The 21,938-nt window shown below is 66.1% G+C and overlaps 1 protein-coding gene across 1 annotated transcript; it reads right to left on the bottom strand.

Moving 5' to 3' along the window:
- Window positions 1–184: 184 nt before the first annotated feature.
- On the bottom strand, window positions 185–16,530 carry FURIN (furin, paired basic amino acid cleaving enzyme). Its single transcript, XM_075764479.1, has 16 exons — window positions 16,406–16,530; window positions 13,619–14,003; window positions 8,886–8,984; window positions 8,038–8,133; window positions 7,337–7,465; window positions 7,003–7,079; window positions 6,545–6,633; window positions 6,130–6,302; window positions 4,912–5,124; window positions 4,494–4,594; window positions 4,256–4,359; window positions 3,967–4,084; window positions 2,904–3,083; window positions 2,685–2,809; window positions 2,156–2,272; window positions 185–2,071 (listed from the first exon to the last, which is right to left on the bottom strand). Exons 2-16 carry the CDS (start codon window positions 13,796–13,798, stop codon window positions 1,503–1,505), a joined length of 2,370 nt encoding a protein of 789 aa, XP_075620594.1. The 5' UTR covers window positions 13,799–14,003; window positions 16,406–16,530; the 3' UTR covers window positions 185–1,502.
- Between the last annotated feature and the right edge of the window lie 5,408 nt (window positions 16,531–21,938).

Below are 21,938 nucleotides of genomic sequence, written 5' to 3' on the forward strand. Positions count from 1 at the left end.
AGCAAGGTGCACCCACCCCAGCTACAGGCAGGGTTGCAGGCAGGGCTGCAGGCAGGGCCCCAGGCCCCCTCCTGCAGCTGGTGCAGGATGACAGCCCCCAGCCCTGCGCCCTCCTGCCTCCGGGGACAGGCATCCCAGCCGGGGCCACCCGCAGCTGCAGCACACAGAGCACAGGCAGCGGAGCTGGTTTGCATAGTTCTGAACATTTAATAACTCAGTCTCTCTAGCGTTATATCCACATCCATTAAATTAAAAACAGGCTCAGGAGGCAGCTCCCGGCTGATTAAATTACAAGAAAAATTACTGTGCACCAAAAAGTTATTATAGAAAAATAGTCCTGTGGCCCCCAGCCAGCAGCTCCATCCACGGCAGGCTGGGGCTGGCGCTGGCACGGGGCAGGTGGGAGCCTGTGTCGCAGCCCCGGTGTGCAGCAGCGGACGGCGAAGGGGCTCACGACACCGGCCCCCAGCCCGCGGGGAAGGGGCAGCAAGGGCAGGCGGCGCCGGGAGGGAACGGATTGTCACCAAGTGGGGGCAAGGCACGTCAGGGGGCAGGGGCGTGCTGGGGCCGTGGGGAAGCCGGGCTCTGCCCAGCACAGGCAGGGTGCAGGCAGAGCTGGGGCAGCGCAGGCACCGGCGCTGCCCAACTGCCCCGGCCAGCAGCGCGCACAGCCCTGCCTAGGGGCAAAACAGGAGGGGGCCCGGGGCAGCCCCGCAGAGCGGGGTCTGTGCGAGGGGGTCCCTGCCCACGTTGGGGGGCTGAGCCCCGGGCACAAGGAAAGGCGCTGCCCTGCCCCACGCTATGCGGTGTGGGGGGGCTCCTGTCCACGCTGCAGACAGCTGCAGCTGTGATGGGATGGGCAGGCAGCGGGCAAGCACGCAGCAGAGGCTGAGGCCTGGCCATTATTGCTGTTGAAGGGCACGGGTGGAGGCGGACAGGCCCTCAGGAGGTGGCAGGGAGCCGGGACGCAGCGTGCTGAGCCAGGGACACAGGCCAAGGCCCGGCCGGTGCCGAGGGTGGTAGGGGCCAGGGGACACCATGCCATCGGCTGGGCTCAGCCTGGCGGGGCAGAGCACGTCTCGGGCAGCTCAGCCCGAACAACGACAACCCAGGGACCCCACAGGCTGCCCACCCTGGGGGGACGCACATGACCCCCAGCAGCAGCTGCCCACCTGGAGCAGGGGACATGGCTGCCAACGCAGGGCCAGTGAGCACCAGGGGCCCCACCGCCATCAAACACCCCGGCGTGGGGTACAGGATGGACTTATGGACGTGGGGTCAAGAGAAACGGTGCAAGACTGGGACGGTGCCAAGCTGGGGACGGTGCCGGCAAGGCCGAGCCTGGCCACCCAAGCTGGGGCCAAGGGATGGTGCCGGCAGGCGGGGAGCCCCGGGCTGCTGTGGTGCGGGAGGGGGATGAGGGCAGAGTCCGGGGCCCCTCAGCCTCACCTGCCCCGGCCCCGCAGTGCTGGGCAGGGAGGAGGGAGGGGCGGGAGGGCTCATCAAAGGGCACTTTGGTCTCTGATGAAGGCAGTCCTCTCACTGTGGGCCTCGTACTCCTCACCGTCCGACTCGGAGGGGCCCTCCTCCTGCCAGATGTCGGAGGGAAGCCCCTTGTAGGAGATGATCCCGCTGTCCAGGGCGTATACCTTCACACCCCGCAGACTGAAGCCTGAGCGCGCCTGCAGCACCAGGAAGATGGTGACGAATATGACAACAATGAGGACGCAGCTGAGGCTGGCAATGAGGACGGGCAGGTTGGCTGGAGGGGGGGCCTCGGCCAGCCCCTCGCTATCTGCCAGGGCAGGGGATGCGCGGCTGCTCTGCGTCTGGTGGGAGCAGGAGAGGTCCAGGCTGCTGAAGTGGGAGTGCGCGGGGCAGGTCAGGCACTGGTTGGGGCCGGGCCCCATGCAGGTGGCGCAGGAGGGGTGGCAGGGCAGGCAGAGGTGGGGTGCGATGGGCTCCACGCTGTTCTCCAGATTGTAGTGCGTGTTCTGGACGCCGGGTGCGAAGCCAGGAGGGCAGTGCTTCAGGCAGCTCTTCTGGTGCAGGTAGTACCCCTCCTCGCAGACTGCGGGAAAGGCAGGATCAGCGCACGAGGTGGGGCTGCCTACACCCCACATCCCCGTCCCCTCCCTGCTGGCCCCACACTCACCCACGCAGGTCTGGCTGGGGGTCAGGGTCTTGCAGCCGCTGCTCTCCAGCTGGTTGGAGAGGCTGGGGGAGTCAGTGGCTGTTCCGTAGAGCACGAGCGTGAACTTGGTCAGTGTGCCTGCAATGAGACGGGGTGAGGACCACCAATGTGCCCACGGGAACATCCGCACTTGGGACAGGCAGCAGGAGGGGGTGCCCACTAGTCCCCACCGTGGGCTGTCAGGGGACAGCAGGGCTGTGCCCACCACCTGGAAGGGTGCCTGGCGTGGCACCATGGCCCTGCACAGGGCTGCCGCAGGGCGGGGGCCAGGCCAGCTGCTGCCCCAGACCTTTGCCATCCTGGAGCAGCCATATCCCCTCCCCACGTGCCCAGCTCCAGCCTCTCCCCAGCCAGGTCACTGCAAAGCATCCGAGGCGATGCTGGCCCCTCTGCTCAAGGGTGCTGCGGGGGCGCCGGGCACCTGTGCTGCTCTAGTTCCACCCCGGGCTCGGAAGGCGGCGGCAGTGGGGGGAGGCTGGCCCAGCCCTACCGTAGTTGTTGGCATCGCTGGTGTTCTCGATTTCCAGCACCCATTCCCCGGAGGGGTCCTCGTCCCATGAGTGCGTCGTCATGAAGGCCCAGTCGTTGAAGCCGTCAGCCGAGAAGTCATGGGGCCTGGGTGAGGGGCAGAGAGGTGTGTGCCAGTGTCCCGCAAACCCACTCATGCCAGCCCGGGCCTGGGGCTGCCCCAGGGCACCCTGGCACCTACCTGGAGGCCAGGAGGGTGGAGCGGGTGCCCATGGGACTGACAAGGTGGATGGCCAGGTCCCCCCGCCGGTTGTAGGACAGCGTCAGCCTGGCTTGCGCGTGCTCCAGCCGGCTGATGTAGTTAGCTTTCCCTAGGCAGGCGTCCACCTTCCGCCGCACCTCCAGGCGCTTCCCGATGTCCCTACCGAGGACAGGCAAGAGTGAGCCCAGTCCCAGCCCAGGGACAGGTAACAGGACGCCCTGGCCCCTGCTCCTGGTGCGGGGCTTCGCAGCTGCCCCGAGAACCAGGTGCTGTGCCCGGGGGGATGGCTGGAGCAGGAGGCAATCCCGCAGCGACTGGCAGTGCCTCCTCTCCATCCCCAGACAGGGCGCAGGCAGCTGACGGGCCTGCTCCAGCTCCCGGGCGCGGCAGGGTTTGCTCTGCCGAGCACACACTGCCCGGCGCCACCTCCCCAGCAGCCGCTCCGTGCCAGCCCTGAATGGGCCCTTTCTTTGCCTGCCGCGGTGCCGGCTCCACCCTGCACGGCACAGCCAGGGATGGGACGGGCACTGCCGACCCCATGCCACTGCTCGTGCGTGGCTGTCCCCTCTGCAGCTGCCTGCAGTGCCGGCCCTGGTGCCAGCACAGGATGCTGGTCACAAGGAGTCCCCGCTCTGCACAGGCAGGGCTGGGTCCCAGGGGACCCGGGCAGGGCAGCAGGCAGAGGCAGGGCCCACCTCTGGCTCCCTCTGTGCCCAGGGATGCACTCCTCCCCCCCGACCCGAGAGCCCCCAGGGAGCATCTTGGCTGCGCACAAGACTCGGCACATGCTACACTGTGGCGTCGGCGGCCAAGCAGCAGTAAAAGGAGCTTCTGTCCGACCCCTGAAAAGCCCCTCTGTCTGGGGATGACTCGCCCTGGCTGCTCCCAAACCACAGTGCCCCAGCCTGCTCGCACCCCTGCCGCGCCCAACCCAGCCCCAGCAGGAGCGGGCAGGTTCAGCGGTCGACATCAGCGCTGGAGGCACAGGGCCGTGCGTGGGGCAGACGCTGGGCGATGCCCTCCTGGGCTCACCAGTCCTTACTTCGGCTCCGTGAGGACATCGATGACGCACTTCCTCTGAGGTCCCACTGTGGTCCAGTTCTTGGCCAGGCTCACCATGGCCCCGGCATCCAGCAGGCCATAGCCGTAGGAGTGGCTGACTGTGGAAAGAGAGGGGCTCAGCACTGCTCCTGGGGCCGGTGCTGTGTGGCTCACCAGGGCCTGCTGCCTCCTTCACCTCCCAGGGCTGCTGGGCTGCCCTGCCCCAGCATCCCTGGGCTAGTGATGCTTGCAGGAACGGGAGCCCTGGTCCACCCCCAACACCTCAGTACCTTTGCGGCCAACGCCATTGGTGACCCAGTCGTTGGCGTTGAGGTGGGCCGGCTTCGACGTCTGCACCACCAGGTGCTGCATGTCCCGCCAGGTCAGGTTCTTGCTGCGGGGAGACACAGGGCTCAGGCACCAGCACCCAGCTCCTCCCGGCCCCCGGCGGGTCTGCGTCTGGGTGCCTCTGCCTCGCGGGGCTTGCACGACCACCCCAGCCCAGCCTCGCTTTGTGCCTGCCCTTACTTGGCTTCCAGGGTGAGGGCGATGATGCCAGCGGCCAGGGGTGCCGAGGCCGATGTCCCTGTGTGCGATTCGGTGCATTTCTGTCTGAGGTCAGTCGTCACCTGCAAGAAGGAGTGCTGGGGTAGGAGGTGCTGCGGGCACCAGCCATGTCCAGGAGCCGGCTTGGGTCCCGGATCCCCCACGAGGGCTGCAAGAGGCGAGGCAAAGCCACCGCTCCTGGGGCGGCTCACAAGCTTCCCCCCAGAAGTCCTTAACTCACGAGGTCAAGCCCTGGGAGCAGCATGTCAGGCAGCAGCGTGGCAGAGCAGGGCCAGCCCTGCTCCCAGCACCATGGCCCACCCGGCTCCCAGAAGGATGCCTACAGCGCATCCCACCCCCATCAGCCCCCAGCCCGCAGACACCGACAGCCCCAACTCACGATCTGCTTCTCGTTCTGGTTGCCGCTGCTGTAGGTGGTGGCAAGGGTGGAGGAGCAGGCCTCGCTGTACCAGGGCACGTTACCGTACTGCGTGGTGCTGCTGATGGACAGTGTGTAGATGCTGTTGGTGTAACCGTCACAGTTGCAGCTGTCGTGCTCGCGGCCCCCGTTCCCGGACGCCCAGACGAAGATGGAGCCCAGCCCCCCTCGGCCCTAGCAACAGAGGCAGGGTGAGGGCCAGCACCGGCATCACCCGCGCTGCCGCAGGGCGGGAAGCCCCAGGCTGGAGCTGGGGACAAGGGGATGGTGCCAGCCCCAGGGAGCCTGCAGCCCGAGCAGGAAAGACCGAGCAGATGCAGCTGGGACACCAGAGGACGGCGGGACGCCATCAGTCACAGGCTGACAGCCTGGGCGCCTGGCACCGCCATCCCTCACCACTGCCATGCCTACGGAGGGTGCTGAGGCAGCTCTGTAGGGGCTGCCCCAAGAGGTAAGGCGCTGGGTGGCAGGAGGTCCTGCCGAAGGGGGGCTTCCAAGAACTGATGTCTTTTTGTGCTTGGAGATCACCCAGGCTGACTCTGCCTGTGTGGGATTTACAGCTGCCTGGCAGCACTGTGGGAGCTCAGCAGAGCAGTCCCAACCAGCAGCTCAGCACCCAAAAGCCACAGTTCCACTCACAGCACGCATGACGCTGCTGGCGTGGCACAGCAGGGTGGGTTTGCAGCACGCCTTGCACAGCACACACTGTCTTTCGGTGCTGGGAATCCCAGGAGGACATGGGGCACAGCTGAACCACACAGGCTGCACCATGGCCACGCCAAGGCACAGGCTGCACTGACAGCGCATGGGGACCGCGAGGGGAGGACAGGCAGAGGAAACGAGGGTGAGTGGCTGGCATGAAACCATGCAGGTACCAGCACAGAGCTTCGGAGAGTGGGGAGAGACTGTCTCAGTGTCGGGCTGCGTGGGAGCCCTTGGAGCAGGCAGGACAGGGCTGCTCAGAAAGGGGAGATGAGCACCCTGCATGGGAGGAGCCCTGACTCTGAGCCATCACACAGGAAGAACAGGAAAAACCAACAGAGCCTGATCCTGGAGATGGGCTGAAGACAGCTCATCACGGAAGGGCCGGGACAACGACTGGGGCAGGCAGAGCAAGGGAGACCAGGGGGAAGAGGCAGGAGCTCAGCCGGCGCTGCCCCGGCAAACTCTCCTGCTCACCTGGCTGACCCCTCGGAAGAAAGCCTCCTCCGCCAGCCGGGCCGGACCGTCCACAGTCTTGCCATCGTCCTCGGGGCCCCAGCTGGCACTGTAGATGTGGATGTGGTTGGGATTGAGGCCCAGGGAATGGGCCTCCACAGCATCAGTCACCTCCCCATCCAGCATGCGCACGCCTAGGGCCAGAGAGCAGACGTCATGGGCGACCGGGCAGGGCAGGGCGGCCGCGTGCCGCACAGCAGTGGTGCCGCTGGTGAGAGCCCTCTGTCCACTGCTGCCACCCCGTGCTGTGGGCTGTCACAGGGCTGCCCTGGACAGCAGTGCCAAGATCCCCAGCACAGCCCGCTCCTCTGGTCACGAGGCACCTGCAGAGCACAGTGCGGGCTTTGCTCTCGGTGCAGGGCAGGGTGGCACCCACCTCCGATCCTGGCGTTGTAAGCCACGCCGACACCACAGATCCCGTTGTTTGCCACGGCAGCAACTTCCCCGGCGCAGCGTGTGCCGTGTCTGCAGTTGAAACAAGACCAAGAGTGCTCAGGTGGGGCATGGGGAGCACAGGGCTGAGCACCAGCCACAGCCAGAGGGACCAGCACCCAGGCTGCCTCCCGTCCCTCCCGGATAGGGAGGCCGACAAAGGCCCCACAGTGCTCCTCTGTTACCCTCCTGCTCTGGAGCAGGGGGCCTGAACAGCCTGCACTGGCACTGGGCAGCCCCAAAGGATGCTGCTCACATCAGAAAGGGAAGCAGGAGGTTTCTCTGTGGGGCAGAAGCATGCTGCCACCCCTGCACCCTCCTGCAGTTTGTGACGGCTGGTGCTGCCACCAAGTCCCTGCCGTGGCTGGGCTGTGCTGCCCTCACCTCTGCCTCCTGCCTCACCTGTTGTCGTTCATCTGTGTGTAACGGGGCTGTGGGTCTGGGTCCTGGTCATTGACATCAAAGCTCGCCCCTGGATCCTGGAAGACAGATCTGGCAGTTAGAGAGAGTCTATCTTGGCCACCGAGCCCCACTGCCCTGGGACCTTGTTCCACATCCCTGAGGCTGGGCTGAGCAGGGGGGGCAGGCTCCAGTCCCAGCTCCATTGCTTTCCTCCACGTCCCACCACGGCAGGCACGAGCCCTGTGCCAAGCAGCTCCAGGGCTGCACCGAGCGGATGCAGCCACCTGGACAGGCTCCTGTGGCACACTGCCCTGCGGCATTGCCCCACACTTACATAATTGCCCTCCAGGTCAGGGTGGTTCTTCTCAATGCCATCATCCAGGATGGAAACCACGATGCCCTTGCCTGTGTAGCCCTGCTCCCAGGCCTGACGCACATTCAGGTCCCGCTGGTTTGTGTTGTACTGCCGAGAGAAGTCCTGGCAATAGGAGCTGCGCCCAGTCACTGGTACCACAGCAGGGTGTGCCCGGACCCCTCCCAGGCCCGGCTGTTAGAGGCAAGAGGCGGCCTTCACCCCGCTCTGCTGTGGCATGGGGATGAGGAAACCCCGGGCACAGAGGGCTGGGCACAGCTGCCCAAGGAGGGCTACTCCGAAAGGAGACTGAGCCCCATCAACATGGCTCCCTTCACAGAGATCAGGCTTGTGCCCAAGTTTGATGATGCAGACAGGCACGGGCACAGGCCCATTCTTGGGCCAGGCAAAGGGCTGCTCCCCAGGCTCTCCCCAGCCCTGCCAGTGCCCTGGCAGAGAGCCGCAGCTCCGTGAGCACAGCCTCTTTCCTGGGGTGTCCCCAGACACACAGCACCAGGCAGCTGCCTTGGGCCTTCCTCCTCCGCACCAGCCTGGCAGCGGCAGCCGCTGGACAACCATCCCTTGGGTGCCACGTCTGTGTCCCCAGAACTCGCACCAGCTGCACCATGGCTGGGCAGCTCCTCTCCTTGCCCGGCACCGCGCAGCCCCTGCCCGGCACTCACCAGGTACCACTGCTGCGGGAACTTGGGGTCCGTGGGCTCCATGAAAATGTCTCGCTTGGTCCTGCGCTTTGCCACCTGCTGCTCCAGCCACTGCACCTGGGGGCAGAGAGGGCATGGGGCTCCCCTGCTGCCCCTGCCTGCCCCCTCGGCAGCTCGCGCCTGTGTCGGCAGCTCCCTGGACCCCCTGCCCCCCAGCCAGCAGCCTCCCAGAGGGGCTCTCCCCAGGGGAGCTCGCAGTCAGCCCTGGGCTGGCAGAGCATCTGACCCCGCCGGAGCTACTGCAGCACCCAGACTGCCCCTCCTGGCCTCCCCTGACCGGCTGTGCTGAGGCAGCAGCGCCGGGCATCCCACAACAGGCTCCGCTCCAGCGGAGCGGGCAGGTCAGAGCGCAGAGCTCTGCTGAGCAGCGGGCTGCCGAGAGCCTGCCAGCCGCCGTGACGTGCTGCTCGCCCCGCTGCGCTGCCAGAGTGCCAGGCCCCTGGACTGGAGCCAGGGGACAGGGATCACGGCAGCCCTGCCACACTGCCGTGCTGGGATCTGGCACTGCCGGCACTGCCCTGCACACCTTGCCCCGCATACGAGGACGGAGAGCCCTCCAGGGAGCCGAGGCTGCCCCGTGCCCTGGGACCACAGCAGCCCACAGGCCAGTGATGCCGGCTCCGCCAACCCCCTGCCCTTGCCAGCCACGTGCCGGGCTCGCACCCAGCTCTGCCACGGGCCTCAATGCCAGGGGACGGTTCAAGGCAGCTCAGCTCCATCCTGTGCCCAGCGCTGGCTCACGTGCCAGTGCAAAGTGCCCAGGACCAAAGCCAGGCAGATGACAGGTAGGGTCCCCCCGCCGCACGTACCTGCGGTTCCCTGGCCAAACGGCTGTGCCAGGGCTGGTGGGGTGAGAGGGAACGCTTCACCACACCGCTGTGCCGAAAGTGGTAATAGTCACCAAAGATCTGCAATAGAGAAAGGAGCAGGATTGACGTGACAGCCCAGTCTCCCCAATTCCCTGTCCCCCACCTGCAATCCCACGGCCTGGGGCTGCCACGGGCAGGCTGGGCCACCCACTCCAGAGTGGCTGGTGGTACACGGTGCAGGACCTCCTGTGAGAGGCTGTGGCAGCTGGTGACAAGGCAGCTGGGGGACCTTGGGGTGACACAGCCTCTGCCCACCTCACCCTCCTGCATGTCCCCAAACAAAGCTGCTGCCAAGGCAGGGAGGATCCAGGCAAGCAGCACCAGAGAGGGACAGGCCTTTCAGAGCTAGCCTGGAAGAGGTACCTCAGGAGACAAAACCACCGCTCCTCCGCCAGAGCCAACCAGCACCGCCTGCTAGTGGTAAGGGGGGTCCGGGGGAGCTCCAGACCCCTCTGCCCAGCAGCCCCAGCCAGGGCAGGGAGGGTCTGAGCCAGCCTCTGCTCCTCAGGGCAGGCCACTCACCAAGCCCATCTCCCCATATGCCCCAGGCCAGCGCCCCACCAGAGCACTCAGCACCAGTCTCCACCTCGGGGCACAGCCAGCCACAGTGGAGCAAAGCGAGGGGGGGGCACGCAGGCGTCCAGCCCCAGCCGAGGAGCCATGCTGCACTAACCCCAGCTCAGCTCCCACGCACATGGGGACAGCCCAGCCAGGGCTGGGACATGGCTGGGACTCCAGCGCAGCTCGGCTGGGCCAGGAGGCCATGCAGCCACTCAGCCAGTTATTTTTAAACCCCAAACCCTTTCCAGTGCTGTCATTTCCTTATCCCCTCCTGCACATCCCGGAGGCCGGCCTGGCCGCGGCGGCCCCACCCCTGCCGCCCAGCAGCCTGCCTGGACCGGGGAGAAGGGAGCCGAGCGCCCACCCTGCCCCGCTGGAAGCCAGGAAGCCTGAGCAGTGGCCGCATGTTGGATCTGGCTGCCCAAGCTGTGCCATTGCCTGCAGGGCTGGGCTGTGTGAACACAAGGGAGAGGATGTCTCACCCTCCACCACCCCAAACTGTGACAAACCAGTCTGGTTGCAGTTAACGAATGCCACCCCCCCCCCAAGCTTATCAGAGCTCTGCAGGTGTGCTGCCATGCTGGCCAGTCACACAGCCAGCCAGCGCTGAGCAGGGGAGGAAAGGTGCACCCAGGTGAGCAGCACCCTCAGTCTTGGGGCAGCAGATCTGGGCTGTGGCTCTCGAAGTCATGCTCTTCAATCCGAAGCCCCTCCGTGCTCCACAGGGCGAGGGAAACACATCCAGGCACCTGGAGCCAGACTGCACCACCCCCGCTTAGGGGAAACCACATGCCAGCCCCCGCTTGCCAAAGGGGAATTGCTCCACTCCGCAGGGCTTCCCCCATGGCACAGCCCCCTGGGCACCAGCTGCTCCGTGGGCAGGAAAGGGAACTGACTCGATTTGTGGCAGCCCAGCACCAGCAGCACAGAACGGCACGAGCCAAACACAGGGGTCAGGACTTGCGTCCACAGCTCCATCACCAGGGGAGCCTGGTGCTCGCAGCACGCTGGCACACATCAGTCCCCAGGCAAGGGGCAGGCAAAACCCCCGGCTGCCAGCTCAGGACACCGCTCCCCTCTGTATATGTGTGTCCCACAGCTGGGGCCACGGTGGGGAGCAAGCTAACAGCAGGGGACAATGCAGCGTGCAAATCAACCCACACCGTGCCAGCTGGTGTTATCCAAGGAAGCTGCAAACCATGCCGTCTCCCCGAGATGTGGTGCTCATGACGTGGGGCTGTGCTCCCCTGCGCTGGTGACAGCTGGGCGCTGCTCCTGCCCTGGGTTGGCAGAGGAAAGGCCAGGACTCAGCCTGCAGCTTCACACCCCTTCCCAGTGGGGCACGGGCAGCATCGCACCTCTGGCACTGGGGACAGACCCAGGCTTGTTCCCCACGGCACACCGTGTTCCCCCAGTATAGCCTGGGACACCTGGCAGCTCAGAGCATTTGGGGAGGTGCCGAGGTAGAAAAGCCTCTACCACCGGGCTGGCAGAGGGGAAAGCGAGCTGCAGGCGAGCTGCCCTCCCCCAGCAACCCCTCACCCCCTCCAGGGGTAAGGACAGAGCCCTGATTGTTCCTGCAAGGAGATGGCGGCTCTGCCTGGTCATCCGGCTGGATTAGGTCTGCAGACACTGCGGTAGCAGCCGGGAGCCAGCCAGCCCACACACTTCCACCCTAATCCCATAGTCCCTGTCCTCAGCAAGGGCAGAGCCGCCCCCCAGCCCTATGCATCCATGGGGCGGGCAGTGCTGATCCCACAGAGAGCAGTGCCAGCTCACTGCTCCTGCCCAGCCTCCCACCATGGCTCACACCACCTCAGTCAGTCCCAGGGCCAGGGGGCTGCTGCACTCCCACCTGCGTCCCTGGGAGCAGTGGGGACCTGCAGCCCAGCAGTATGGGAGATAAGAGCACTCCTCCCTGGGCTGGTGCTGCTGGGGCCGCTCGGTCCCAGTGTCCTGCCAGTGCAGCCAAGGCCAGCACCAGCGGCCAAGCCCTCCCCTGGTGCTCCCCAACCCCAGCTGGGGCAGGCAGCACCTGCACCCCCTCCTCTGCACCAGCCCCAGTGGCACAAATCACCATGCTCCCACCTCACTGCCTCATCCATCCCTCTCCTCTGATCCACACACACACACTGTCCCTTGGATCCCCTTCAAGGCCACTGGCACCAGACACTGGTCCTGGCACCTCTCTGATGGAGGCACCGCTGGGCAGGGAGCTGCCTGCCTGCCCCAGCCCCGCAGGCAGCAGTGGAGCAGGGAGTACGCCAGGACAGCACGCCTCTGAGGACAGTGTCCAGACCCCACGCTGAGGCCAGGATCCTCTCAGATAAGGACCCTGGGGGCCTCTTACTGGGGCACTGCCAGAAGCACCCGGTCCCCCCCTTCCAGGCTGCCACATCCTGTCCCAGCGGCACACACCCCCCCCCCAGGAACAGCAGCCCAGAAACCTCCCAGGAGGGAAAGCCCAGCTCCTTCCAGCCCCGCTTTTCCCACCCAGCCACCACAGCCTCTCTGCCGGAGTGGGTTGCCCAGGCCAGCCAAGCCTTGTCCCACAGCACAGACACCAGGACAGGCAAAAACAGAAGCTCAGACCCACAGCTCCTGCCACAGCCTGAGCTGCCACAGCCCACAGGGCTTTGCCTACAGGTGCTGCCTTGCTGCTGCTCCACGGGCCGGGAGAGCTGGGAGGTGCCAGCCTCTGGCCGCAGAGCAAATGGTGCAGGGAGAAGGTGGGCGCTGCCGGGCAGAGCTGGCATGGAACCCCCATGGCTCACAGGGAGGGACCCCAAACAGGCCCGGGCTCCCTGCCGAGCCACAGGGCCCTGCGTGGCTCTGCACTGCAGCCCGGGGCCTGACAGGCAACCTTGGGCCAGTGGAGACATGGCCACAGAGCCCCGGTGCCCCTGGGACCTGGCACTGCAGTGTGACAGGAAACACTGCCGGCAGCAGGCTGATGGCATCCGTCCCCCGCTCCCAGGGGTCTCAGTGGAGACCTGGCCCAGTGGGACACATCCTAGGCCACTCTCCTGGTCCTCTGCACAGCAGTAGCACTGGCCTGACACATCCTTTGCCTTGATGTTGGCTCTAAGACACTTCCACGCAGACGGCACCTGCATGAAGCTGCCCCATTGTCCCCGCAGCACAGATGCCCTCAGTGGGGCCTGGCCCTGGCCCCCACAGGGCTCCCTCCTCCAGCACAAGCACCGGAGGACTGGGAGGTCCCTGTCCTCAGAGCCCTGCGTACCCACCGCCCCACGCAGGGCTCCTTTCAGGCGGCAGGACCAAGCACCCGCTGGCTCCAGTGGCAGCCACCTTCCCCACCCGCTGCGGCAGCTGCTCCCAGCGAGGTCCTGACACTGCAGCCACGAGTTGTGCAATTTCCTCTGGGATTTCACCCCAGGGGAGCTGGGCCCTGCCAAGGCTTCTGGGAGAAGAACACCGCAGAGCTCCTCATACTGGGGACAAGGCCAGGAGCAGCTGGGACCGCAGGGGACACAAAAGGCCCCGGTTCCTTCGCTGTCACTCTGCTGCCAGAGGGGTAATGGCAGCACTGGCTCAGCACAGCCATGTGAGCTGCCTGGTCCTTCCATGGGCTGAGGGAGCAGCGGGGACCTGCTGACACACCTCCTGCAAATGGCAGTTTAGGGCCAAGGACACATGGCTGCTGTCAGACTGCCTGCTCCAGGGACACCCAGGTGGTGCTGCTGCTGCCGCAGCTGAGCTGAGGCCATGCTGCGCTGGGGCAGCTCGCTGCGGGGAGCACCACCAGGAATCGGGAGCCCTCCCTTCCTCCACCAACACACAACACTCCCAATTTTCTCACGCTGGGATGAGCAGCCCCCTCCAGCAGGCAGAGTGTGCCACTCTGTGCCGTGCCACCAGACCATTCCGATGGCGGGGGGAGGCCCCCGGCTGCATACAGCTAATTACCACCCTCGAGTCAACACAGCGGATGCTGAAAGGCTGCAGGGAACAGGCACAAATGCAGTGGCCCTGCCGCCAGAAAGAGCAGCCCCCAAGCCAGCTCTGGGGCCAAGCCCGGCCCTGCACAGACTGTGACAAGGCCAGCAGAGGACACAGCTTCCACGGGGAGAGGACAGCAGGGGACTTACCGGGCCCAGGTTGAGGAATCCATGCTTCCTGGCCAGCCTGTCAGCCTCCTGGGGCCCTGCGGGGACGAGCACAGCCCAGGTGTTGGTGTAAATACGCTGGGCCAGCACCTCCTGGGCCAGGAGAGTGAGGGCAACCACCAGAGTCCAGAGCAGGAGCAGCGAGCAGGGCCTCAGATCCATCAGAGTATCGGGGTTCCTCTAGCTGGGGAGCAGGAGGGTCCCGGGAGCGGCAGGTCCAGCAGCCTCCCTGCGTCAGCGCCCCGAGGCACACTGGCCTCTTTGCCCCGCTGATCCCTGCTCAGCCCAAGAGAGCATGGGGACGAGCCCGTGACAGCCGGGCTGAAGGGCGGCAGCAGGAGCAGACTGTCCAGGACAGCAGCACGATCTGCAAAGAGATGGAAGAGTGGTCAGGCCCCGGGGTGCCTCTCCTCAAACCCAGGGAGGGCAGGCTCCACCGGACCAAGCCGCGGCTCCAGCACCAGGCAAGGGAGCCTTGGCACACAGCACCCGCTGTCCACCACAGCTCACGGACAGCCACACAGGACCTGGGGCCCTGAGGAGCCACGGCGGAACCGCTGTTTACCTTGCCTATTGCCCAATGTGTACTTACACTCTGTGCTTACAAACACAGGAGATGAACCGGGAGGGGAGAAGGGCACCGAAGGAGGGGAGAGGCAAGGCAAGGGAAACTGTGCCTCCCACCGCCACAGGACAGGAGCTCCCTTCCCCAAAATGGGCCTATCTGGGCACAAAGCTGGGAGCAACCAGGATGCAAAGCCTGCCTTTCCAGTCCTAAGGGGAGACAGGAGGAGATGTCCCCAGACTAAGGGGGAGACCCTAGCTGCACGAGAGACTGCTGGAAGGAGGAAAGCCAGGGAGAGCAGAGCCCCAGGCCCTGGCACCTCCACAATCAGCAATCGACCAGGCAGTGCCTGGTAGCAGTGCTGAGTGCTGTGCTGCCTGTCACCATCAGCAGCTCAGCTCTGCCCTTCCTCTGGAGCACAACATGGTGACACCGGTGTGACTCATCTCCAGAACAGACAGGAAACCGGCACAGGGACCAGGAAAAGTGGAACGCCATCACCTCCAGTGCGCACCCAGGGACCTGCACGCAAGGATGCCTGGGAACAGGTCACACCGTGTCGGAAGGCAAACACAAGAAGCTGGGAAAGCAGGTGGGGAGCAGAGCAGGGAGTGACCCACCCAACACAAAGGGGCCCGCAACACGACAGTGCTGGTGCGAGCTCCACTCACGGAGGTCCACAGGGACACTGAAATATCTGGTTGTGTTTCAGAGACAGCGATAAAGGTGAGAACCAGCAGTGCCCAGAGGAGCCCCATCCCCCTCTGGCAAGCAGCAGCCCCAGCGAGCAGGGAGCCTGCAGCGCTGCCAGGGGAGGAGAGCAGCTCCTGGCAGCCGCCTGAGACCCCGCCGCAGGCTGCAGCGCAGACAGTGCCGCGATTCAGGCACGCTGCAGCTCCCCCTCAGCGACCAGACCTCGGCCAGCTGCTGGCTTGGACACCCTGCCGAGGCATCCGGAGCCACAAGCACCCACCGGAGGCTGACCAGAGCCTTGGGTCCCAGATCATGCCAGGGCCCAAATCACAGTTTCCAGTGGGAAAGGCTCCCAGACCCCCAGGGAAGGAAAAAAGCTACCACACAAGTGGAGAGACCGGCAAGCATGGCACAAGGGGACACTGTCGGCCACGGGCAGTCTCTGTGCCAACACCTCGCTGGGCAGTCTCCTCCGCCTTGCTGGTCCCAGAGCTAGCAGCCACCCCGCTCCCCAGCGATGACTGCTCAACGTGGGGACAACGCTGCAGCGGGCCTCCGCCACAGGGAGCAGAGCCCAGCCCTCCTCAGCCCCGGCACTCCACGCCTGCTGCCCCAGCGCAGCCCAGGCTGGCTCCCTCCCCGCTAGACCCCAGCAGCTCCGCCGCACATCCCGGCCCTGCCTGCAAACTTCTGGCCTGGTGCGCTGGGAGCAGGAAGGAGAGGCAGAGGGACAGCCCCGGGCTGCTGCAGGCCAACGGGGACACAAGTCCCGGCCAGCTGACGGGCCGCACTCTCTGCTCCACACCTGCAGCCCCACGAGCGGTACGCTGCCCATCGCACCCGGCACGCACAGGGCAGCGGCTGGCTGGAATCCGTCCCAATACTGATGGATACCAGCACTTCCCCACGGGCTGAGCCCTGCCGCCACACGGCAGCAACACGGCACTCCCGAGGCCGTAGCACCGGCCCCACAGCAACGGCCGGAGCCACCGGCCGTCTGGCGCCCGCAGCGCTGCGTCCCCACTCCAGCGGCCCAGCCACGGGTGGCTGCGAGGGCGGCCGGGCCGGGGCCGGCCCCGTGGGCGGGACGGGACGAGGCCTGGCTCCCTCCTGGCCCTCGGCTTCCCGCAGCGGCTGCTCTGGCCGTCCCCACCGCCAGCCCTTGAGCGCGGCCCGGCCGGGCCGGGCCGGCCCCCAGCCCGCAGCCCCCAGCCCGCTCCCCGCCGCAGCCCCGCGCCCCCGGGCACACAGACTTCGCCGCGCAGGGCCGGCCCAGCCCGCGGCTCCGGGGAACGCCTGCCCAGGGGCCGCCGGGCCGCGCACGTCCCCGCCAGCAGCGTCCCGAGCCCGGGGCTGCCCAACGGCCGCGGCGCCGCCGGCCGCCCCCGCCCGGCCCGGCCCCGGCGCCCGGGGTCCCGCCCGGCCGGGGCCGCCCCAGCTGTCAAACCGCCGGCGCCGGCGGGTCGAGCCCGTCCCCGGCCGCGTCCCCGCCGCCGTCCCCGCGCCCTTACCGCGCGGCCTGCCCGCTCCCGTCCCGCCGGCGGCCGGGCCCGTCTGTCGGCGGCGCCGCGTCACGCCGCGGGGCGCCCGGAGCGCCCGCCCCGGAGCCGGGCCCGGCCCAGGCAGGGGGCGGCCGACGGGGCCGCTTGTTTACGCCGAGCAGCTGTCAGCGCCGCCCGCCGCCCCGCCCCGCGCCGACCGGCCACGCACCGACCGACCGGCCCCGCTCGGCCCTGCCCGGCTCCGCTCGGCCCGGCGCAGCCCGGCCCGGCACGGCGCGGCACGGCCGCCGCTCCGCCGGGCGCCGCCGGATGCCGTCACCGCCGCCCGCCCCGCCCGCCCCGCCGCCGCCGCACCGGCGCCGCCGAGCGCTCCGCGCCCCGCCGCAGCGCCCAGCTCCCCCCCGGACACCCACATCCCCCCACCCAGGCGTCCCTCTCCCCCCCGGGAGCACCGCGAGAACCGGGGCCGCTGCCCCTCGCCCCGGCCTGGGGACACCCTCCCTCCGCCGACACCGGGCACGGCCTCTGCCCCGTCCCGGCACGTGGCCACCGGGGCCGCTCGTGCCCACCCGAGCGGGAGAACCGGATCTGCCCCGTGAGAGCCCTGACACCCCCCCACAGGCCCCGGGCACGACCGGAGGCGCGAGGGCGCCCGCAGAGAAGAGCACCCAGGGGACGCCTCGTCTCGCGTCCCCCCGCGCCCGGCGCGGCAGATGGCGGGTCACTCTGCGGCGGGGGTGGCAGGACACAAGCCTACCCAGACCGGCCCGTCTGGGAGCGGGGGGTTTCCTCAGCCAGGGCCGACAGGAGCAGCACCGGACTTCCAGCGAAGTCGGTATGGCGGGGGCTGCAGCCCCGGCCAGCGTGCAGCAGCCTGACGGAGAAGCCATCTGGAAGGCAGCAACACAAGGAAAATCCATCAGCCCAGTTTCAGGTTTCAGGAGAGAGACTTCCACCAAGGAGAAAAGGTGAGAAGTGAATTGCGGCTCATCTCGGCTTCGGTCGTTCGTAAAAAACAATACACTCTTGTCCCTCGCACGCACGGGACCATGTCAAGAGCAACGCAAAAGCTGGGTCAAGAGCAAAAAGCAAAAGCAGCAGAACCCAAACTGACCTGAATCCTCCTCACCTCAGAAGGGGTCCGGGTAGGAGCGGGTCCTACAGCTCCTTACAGAGAAAAGGAAGTCACTCGGATATCATGATCGAGATCACGAAGCATTAGCAATCGCACAGGAAACAGTCACCTTGGTAACTGAGATGCTGAGAACAGCCCAGAAAATCTGGCACAGGGCAGGTTTCTCTGTTAAACTGGGTTAGTTTTGCAGGGCAGACACCTGGCTGCAGCGTCGCCCCAGGGGCAGCGATTCTGGCTGTGCCGACGCCAGCGTCCGGCCCCAGGAGCTGCTGCCAACGACCACTGGCCACAGGGGCTGAGGTACCGCAGGTCCACCCTCTGGGGCCACGGTCTCACCGCGCAGCCTGGGGGTCCCCGGCACCCCACGGACATGCAGCACTCACCCTGTGCCACCGCAGCCTCGTCGGGAGTTGTCCTTGGCGGCCGGTGAGTCCAGGCCAACCACCCAGCCCCTGGATGCGCACCCGAGCCGGGAGTGCCCCGCGGAGATATATGGGGGATACGTGTGCTGGGGGCAGGTCCTGAGCCCGACCCTGGCCCGGGGTGGGAGGGAGGGCAGTAGGCGGGCTGCCTCCCCCCACCCACCGTTTTGTCTTCAGATGCCTCGTTTAGGCGCTGGCGGCCGTGCCCGGGCAGGAGACAAGCCGTTGCACCTGGCCCCTGTGACATGTCACGCTGGGGAGAGGAGCTGACAAAGGGCCCTTGTCACCACAGGGCTTATCTCTGCGCCGCAGGGCAGGCAGGCAGGAAGCACCTCTCTCTTACGTAAAATACTAGCTTTGGACCCGCACGGTGACCCCGCACTCCTGCCAAAGACAATGCCTGCAACTGGGAGCAGCTGGCTGCGGGGTGAAGCCACAAACGTGAGAACGTGAGCGGGATCTGCTTCCCCAGCACCCCTCGGGGCTGGGGACGGCTGCGGATGGAGCAGAGAGCAGGGTCACCAGGCTGGATCTGAATGGCTGCTCGGCATCCCTTTGCTCGGCAGCGGGGGTGAGGCAGCTACCGCAGCCACGTCTGCCAGGACCATGAACCCTCCTCTTGGACATTTAACTGACTTGGGGGCCATCGCTTGGGGCCATTGGTGTGCTCCAGGAGATGGCCAGGAGCGGGCTGCTCCGCACGGCGACTCCCGGCACACCATCACGCCAGCAGCGCGCTACGGCGAGCCAGCCAGCAGCTCCCTGCGAGGTCTGCCCTGCCAGGCGATGGCCCACGGCATCCCCTGGAGCCCACACTGTAGGCACAGGGGCCAAACTGCTCGCTGGGGCCGGGGGGAGACACCCCCCCGTGTTGCTCCGCACCAAACACACTATGTGTCGTAGCCTGGTAGCCCACAACAATCAATAGAAACCTCCTTTCATGCAAAAATCAGGTCAAGTTTTGGCTTTTGGGTTGCAGAGATTGCACAAGCTCCAACAGTGATGCAACTGCTCATCTGCTGAGCTTTCTGGGAGGCAGAGCAGCAACAGGGCTGCACCCCTACCCACAGGCACCCCCATCCTGGGGGGAGCTCGAGGACACACTGGTGAGTGGGGAACCAGCGGTGAAGGGCAGAGGGCACTCACAAACAGCAGAGAAAACCAAGTAACGGGCAGCAACGGCGGGCAGAGGACGTCCAGACCAAATCAATAACTAAATGTTTACCTGGAGCACAGCAACCCGCTCTGCCCCCATGCCTGTGCTGGCGCAGGGGCGAGCCCGCAGCCCCTCTGCTGTGCTGCAGACGCATTTCCCCAGCCCCCCCTCCTGCACACTCTCCCGGAGCTCAGGCTGCAGTCCCCTTTCCCTGGAGTCTCCCTGGCCCCTCTCCTCCCCTCACTGCTGGTTGCTACCGGCAGGCTCCTGGGAAGGCCCCGTGCCCCCGGAGCTGGGACTGCCGTGGCCCAGCCGGGACCTGCACTCCGCAGGGTCCCGCCGGCTCGAGAGGCTCTATTCATAGCCACGCTCTCAGACACAACATCTCGCTGTGGTCACATGCGGAAGACTTGAGGCCCAGCCCGAACACCCTGACCTTGCCCTGCGGTACAGCTGCAGACACAAACAGCGGCTCAGGGTGGTTCTGTAACTTTATCTGCCTCTGACTTTGTTGTCAGCAGCTCTATTGCTGCCAAGGTATCGACCCACAGCCTGCCATAGCACCGCCTGGGCTGTGGTGCATCGCACCCCACCATTCCCTCTCCCGCTACAAACTGCAGCTGTGCAGCTGCAGGGACATCCTTGCCCAGCCCAAGCACCTTTAGGTGCCTGTGGCACTCGTGGGGCTCCACACAAATGACACGCACAGGAACACAAACACACGTGCAGAAAACACCAGGGTGGAGAGCCCACCCGTGGCCCTTCAGCAGGAGCCCTGTTTGCCCGTGGGCTGGGGAAGGGGATGCTTACAGGTACGGGCACACGAATCCAGCCCAGAGCCTGGCAGGCGCAGGTTTTCTCCGGCAAGCTGGCAAAGCACCGAGGAGCAGACGGGCCCGTGCCAGGCACTGGCCATGCTCTGGCCTCACCCCCGCCAGCGGCTGCCAGCCTCGTGGCCTTGCACCACCCCAGGAACGGGGGCCTTAGCCCTACGAAGCACCCCCCATCCCTGCCGCAGCCCAGCTGCCGGCTGCCAAGGCGCTGCAGGGCCGACACGTCAGCAGCCGCTGTGCCGGGGAGAGGGGGCTGGGGCTGCCCTCAGCCACACCAGTTCTTGGCAGCCCCTGTGCCACGTCCCCAGGGGAGCCGGTAAGGGCAGGTGCAGAGCCACAACACCCCCGTGTGCCCTGCACCACAACGGGTGCCGCAGGGCCCTGCCTGGGGAGACCTCGGGGCTGGGTCCCCCCACGGGTCCTGCCGCACCAGCTCGGGCAATGCCGGCATTTGGTGTCTCCAGTTCGGCTGTGCCTCTCGAGGGGACATGGGGCAGTGAAGACACGTCGCAGGCTGAGGGCCACGTCTCGCCACGGCCTCCAACGCCTGCGGTCACAGAACTGAGCCAGGCTGTGAAAGCATTTCCCTGTTTGCCAAGGTCTTTAGTTTTGCTTCACCTGAATGGGACATTATGTGCTTTGTGTGCAACTCCCAAGCTTCCCTTAAAGTGGTGTGTCTACTTGTTTCACTGAGTCATACGTTGAAGCTCGCTCCTTGCCATGGCGGCACAGGACTCGTTGGGTGGGAACACGCTTTGATAACCCTCAAGATTAATATCTCATCAGATGATCAAACACAGAGCGGGAGCTGTAATTGTCATCTAGGTGTAAAGACCAGAAACACCCAAACGAGCTCTTGCTTACTCCTGGGCAAGGCTGGGGAGGTTCATCAGTTGCTGTAGGACTATAAAGCTACTAATGCCTGGGCTGCGAAGGCCAACCAGAAGCTACAGGGCACGAAGGCAGGCCTGCAGCACCAGGGTTCTGCCGTGCACCCCACCCCTGCCAGCTCTAGCGGGGCCGTCCCAGCTCCTCCAGCCACTGCGAGGACGTGCTGAAGCAGTGGGGGCCTGCAGAGAGCCCACAGCTCTGCCTGGGGCTCAGCAGCAGAAACAGGGCTGTCTGAGACAGCTCCTGGAGGGTGCTGCAGGGAGAGCCTTCACCCAGCGCCGCAGCAAGAACCGAGCCCAGGGCGGCCGGTTACCCAACTGGATCTGCCCGACCCCAGCACAGAGAGGTGCTGGGGCAAGAGCAGAGTCCCCCAGGAGAGAGCCCACCTTTGTGCCAGCCTCAGGACCTCTGCAGCCACCGCGGGGACCCTCCACCCCAGCGGAGCTGGGCCCAGACCGGGGCCAGTGCCGCTGCCAAGAATCGGGTCTGCTCTCCCCGAGACTGGCTGAATGAGATCCTGCCAGGAGGACATCTCCCAGCCTGGAACCAAGGGCGCCAAAAGGAAGAGAATTCCCTGCACTTCCTTCGGGATCGTGCTCCAGCGCTGACCCACCAACTGGAAAAGCACGCTTGCTTTTGGGTTTCCTGGTTGCCACCTCTGTCGCTGGCCTTGCCCCACGCAGCCTCCACTGCACGGCCCCGAGGGCACCCGCTCCGGCAAGCACAGGGTAGGCACCCAGCAGTGTGTGGTTGAAGCACGGCTCTGCCCCCTCTGCTTCCCAAATCCCCCTGCCGCAGGGTGCAGCAGGTAGAGTTCCCGGAACACAAAACCTCTTCCTTTCTTTCGAGAAGGCAGCACAGGATGGCAGAGGTGGCTGCAGTGGTTTGTGTTTTTTTGTAGTGTTTTGCCCAACTTCAACAGAAGTCTTATCTTCTGCGGCTGGATGCTGCGCAGGGGCAACTCATGCAAGCCGATCGCTCCCAGCTCTGCCCTTGACTTGCCTCTGCGAAACTTCGCATCCCCCAGAGCCTCTGACGTGTGCTGACGCAGGCAGCAACCGGCCGATTACGGTAAACCCCTCATGCCTGCCACGAAGCAGCCCCG

Source organism: Balearica regulorum, chromosome 12, assembly GCF_011004875.1.
Source record: "Balearica regulorum gibbericeps isolate bBalReg1 chromosome 12, bBalReg1.pri, whole genome shotgun sequence".
In the NCBI taxonomy this organism is placed as follows: domain Eukaryota; kingdom Metazoa; phylum Chordata; class Aves; order Gruiformes; family Gruidae; genus Balearica; species Balearica regulorum.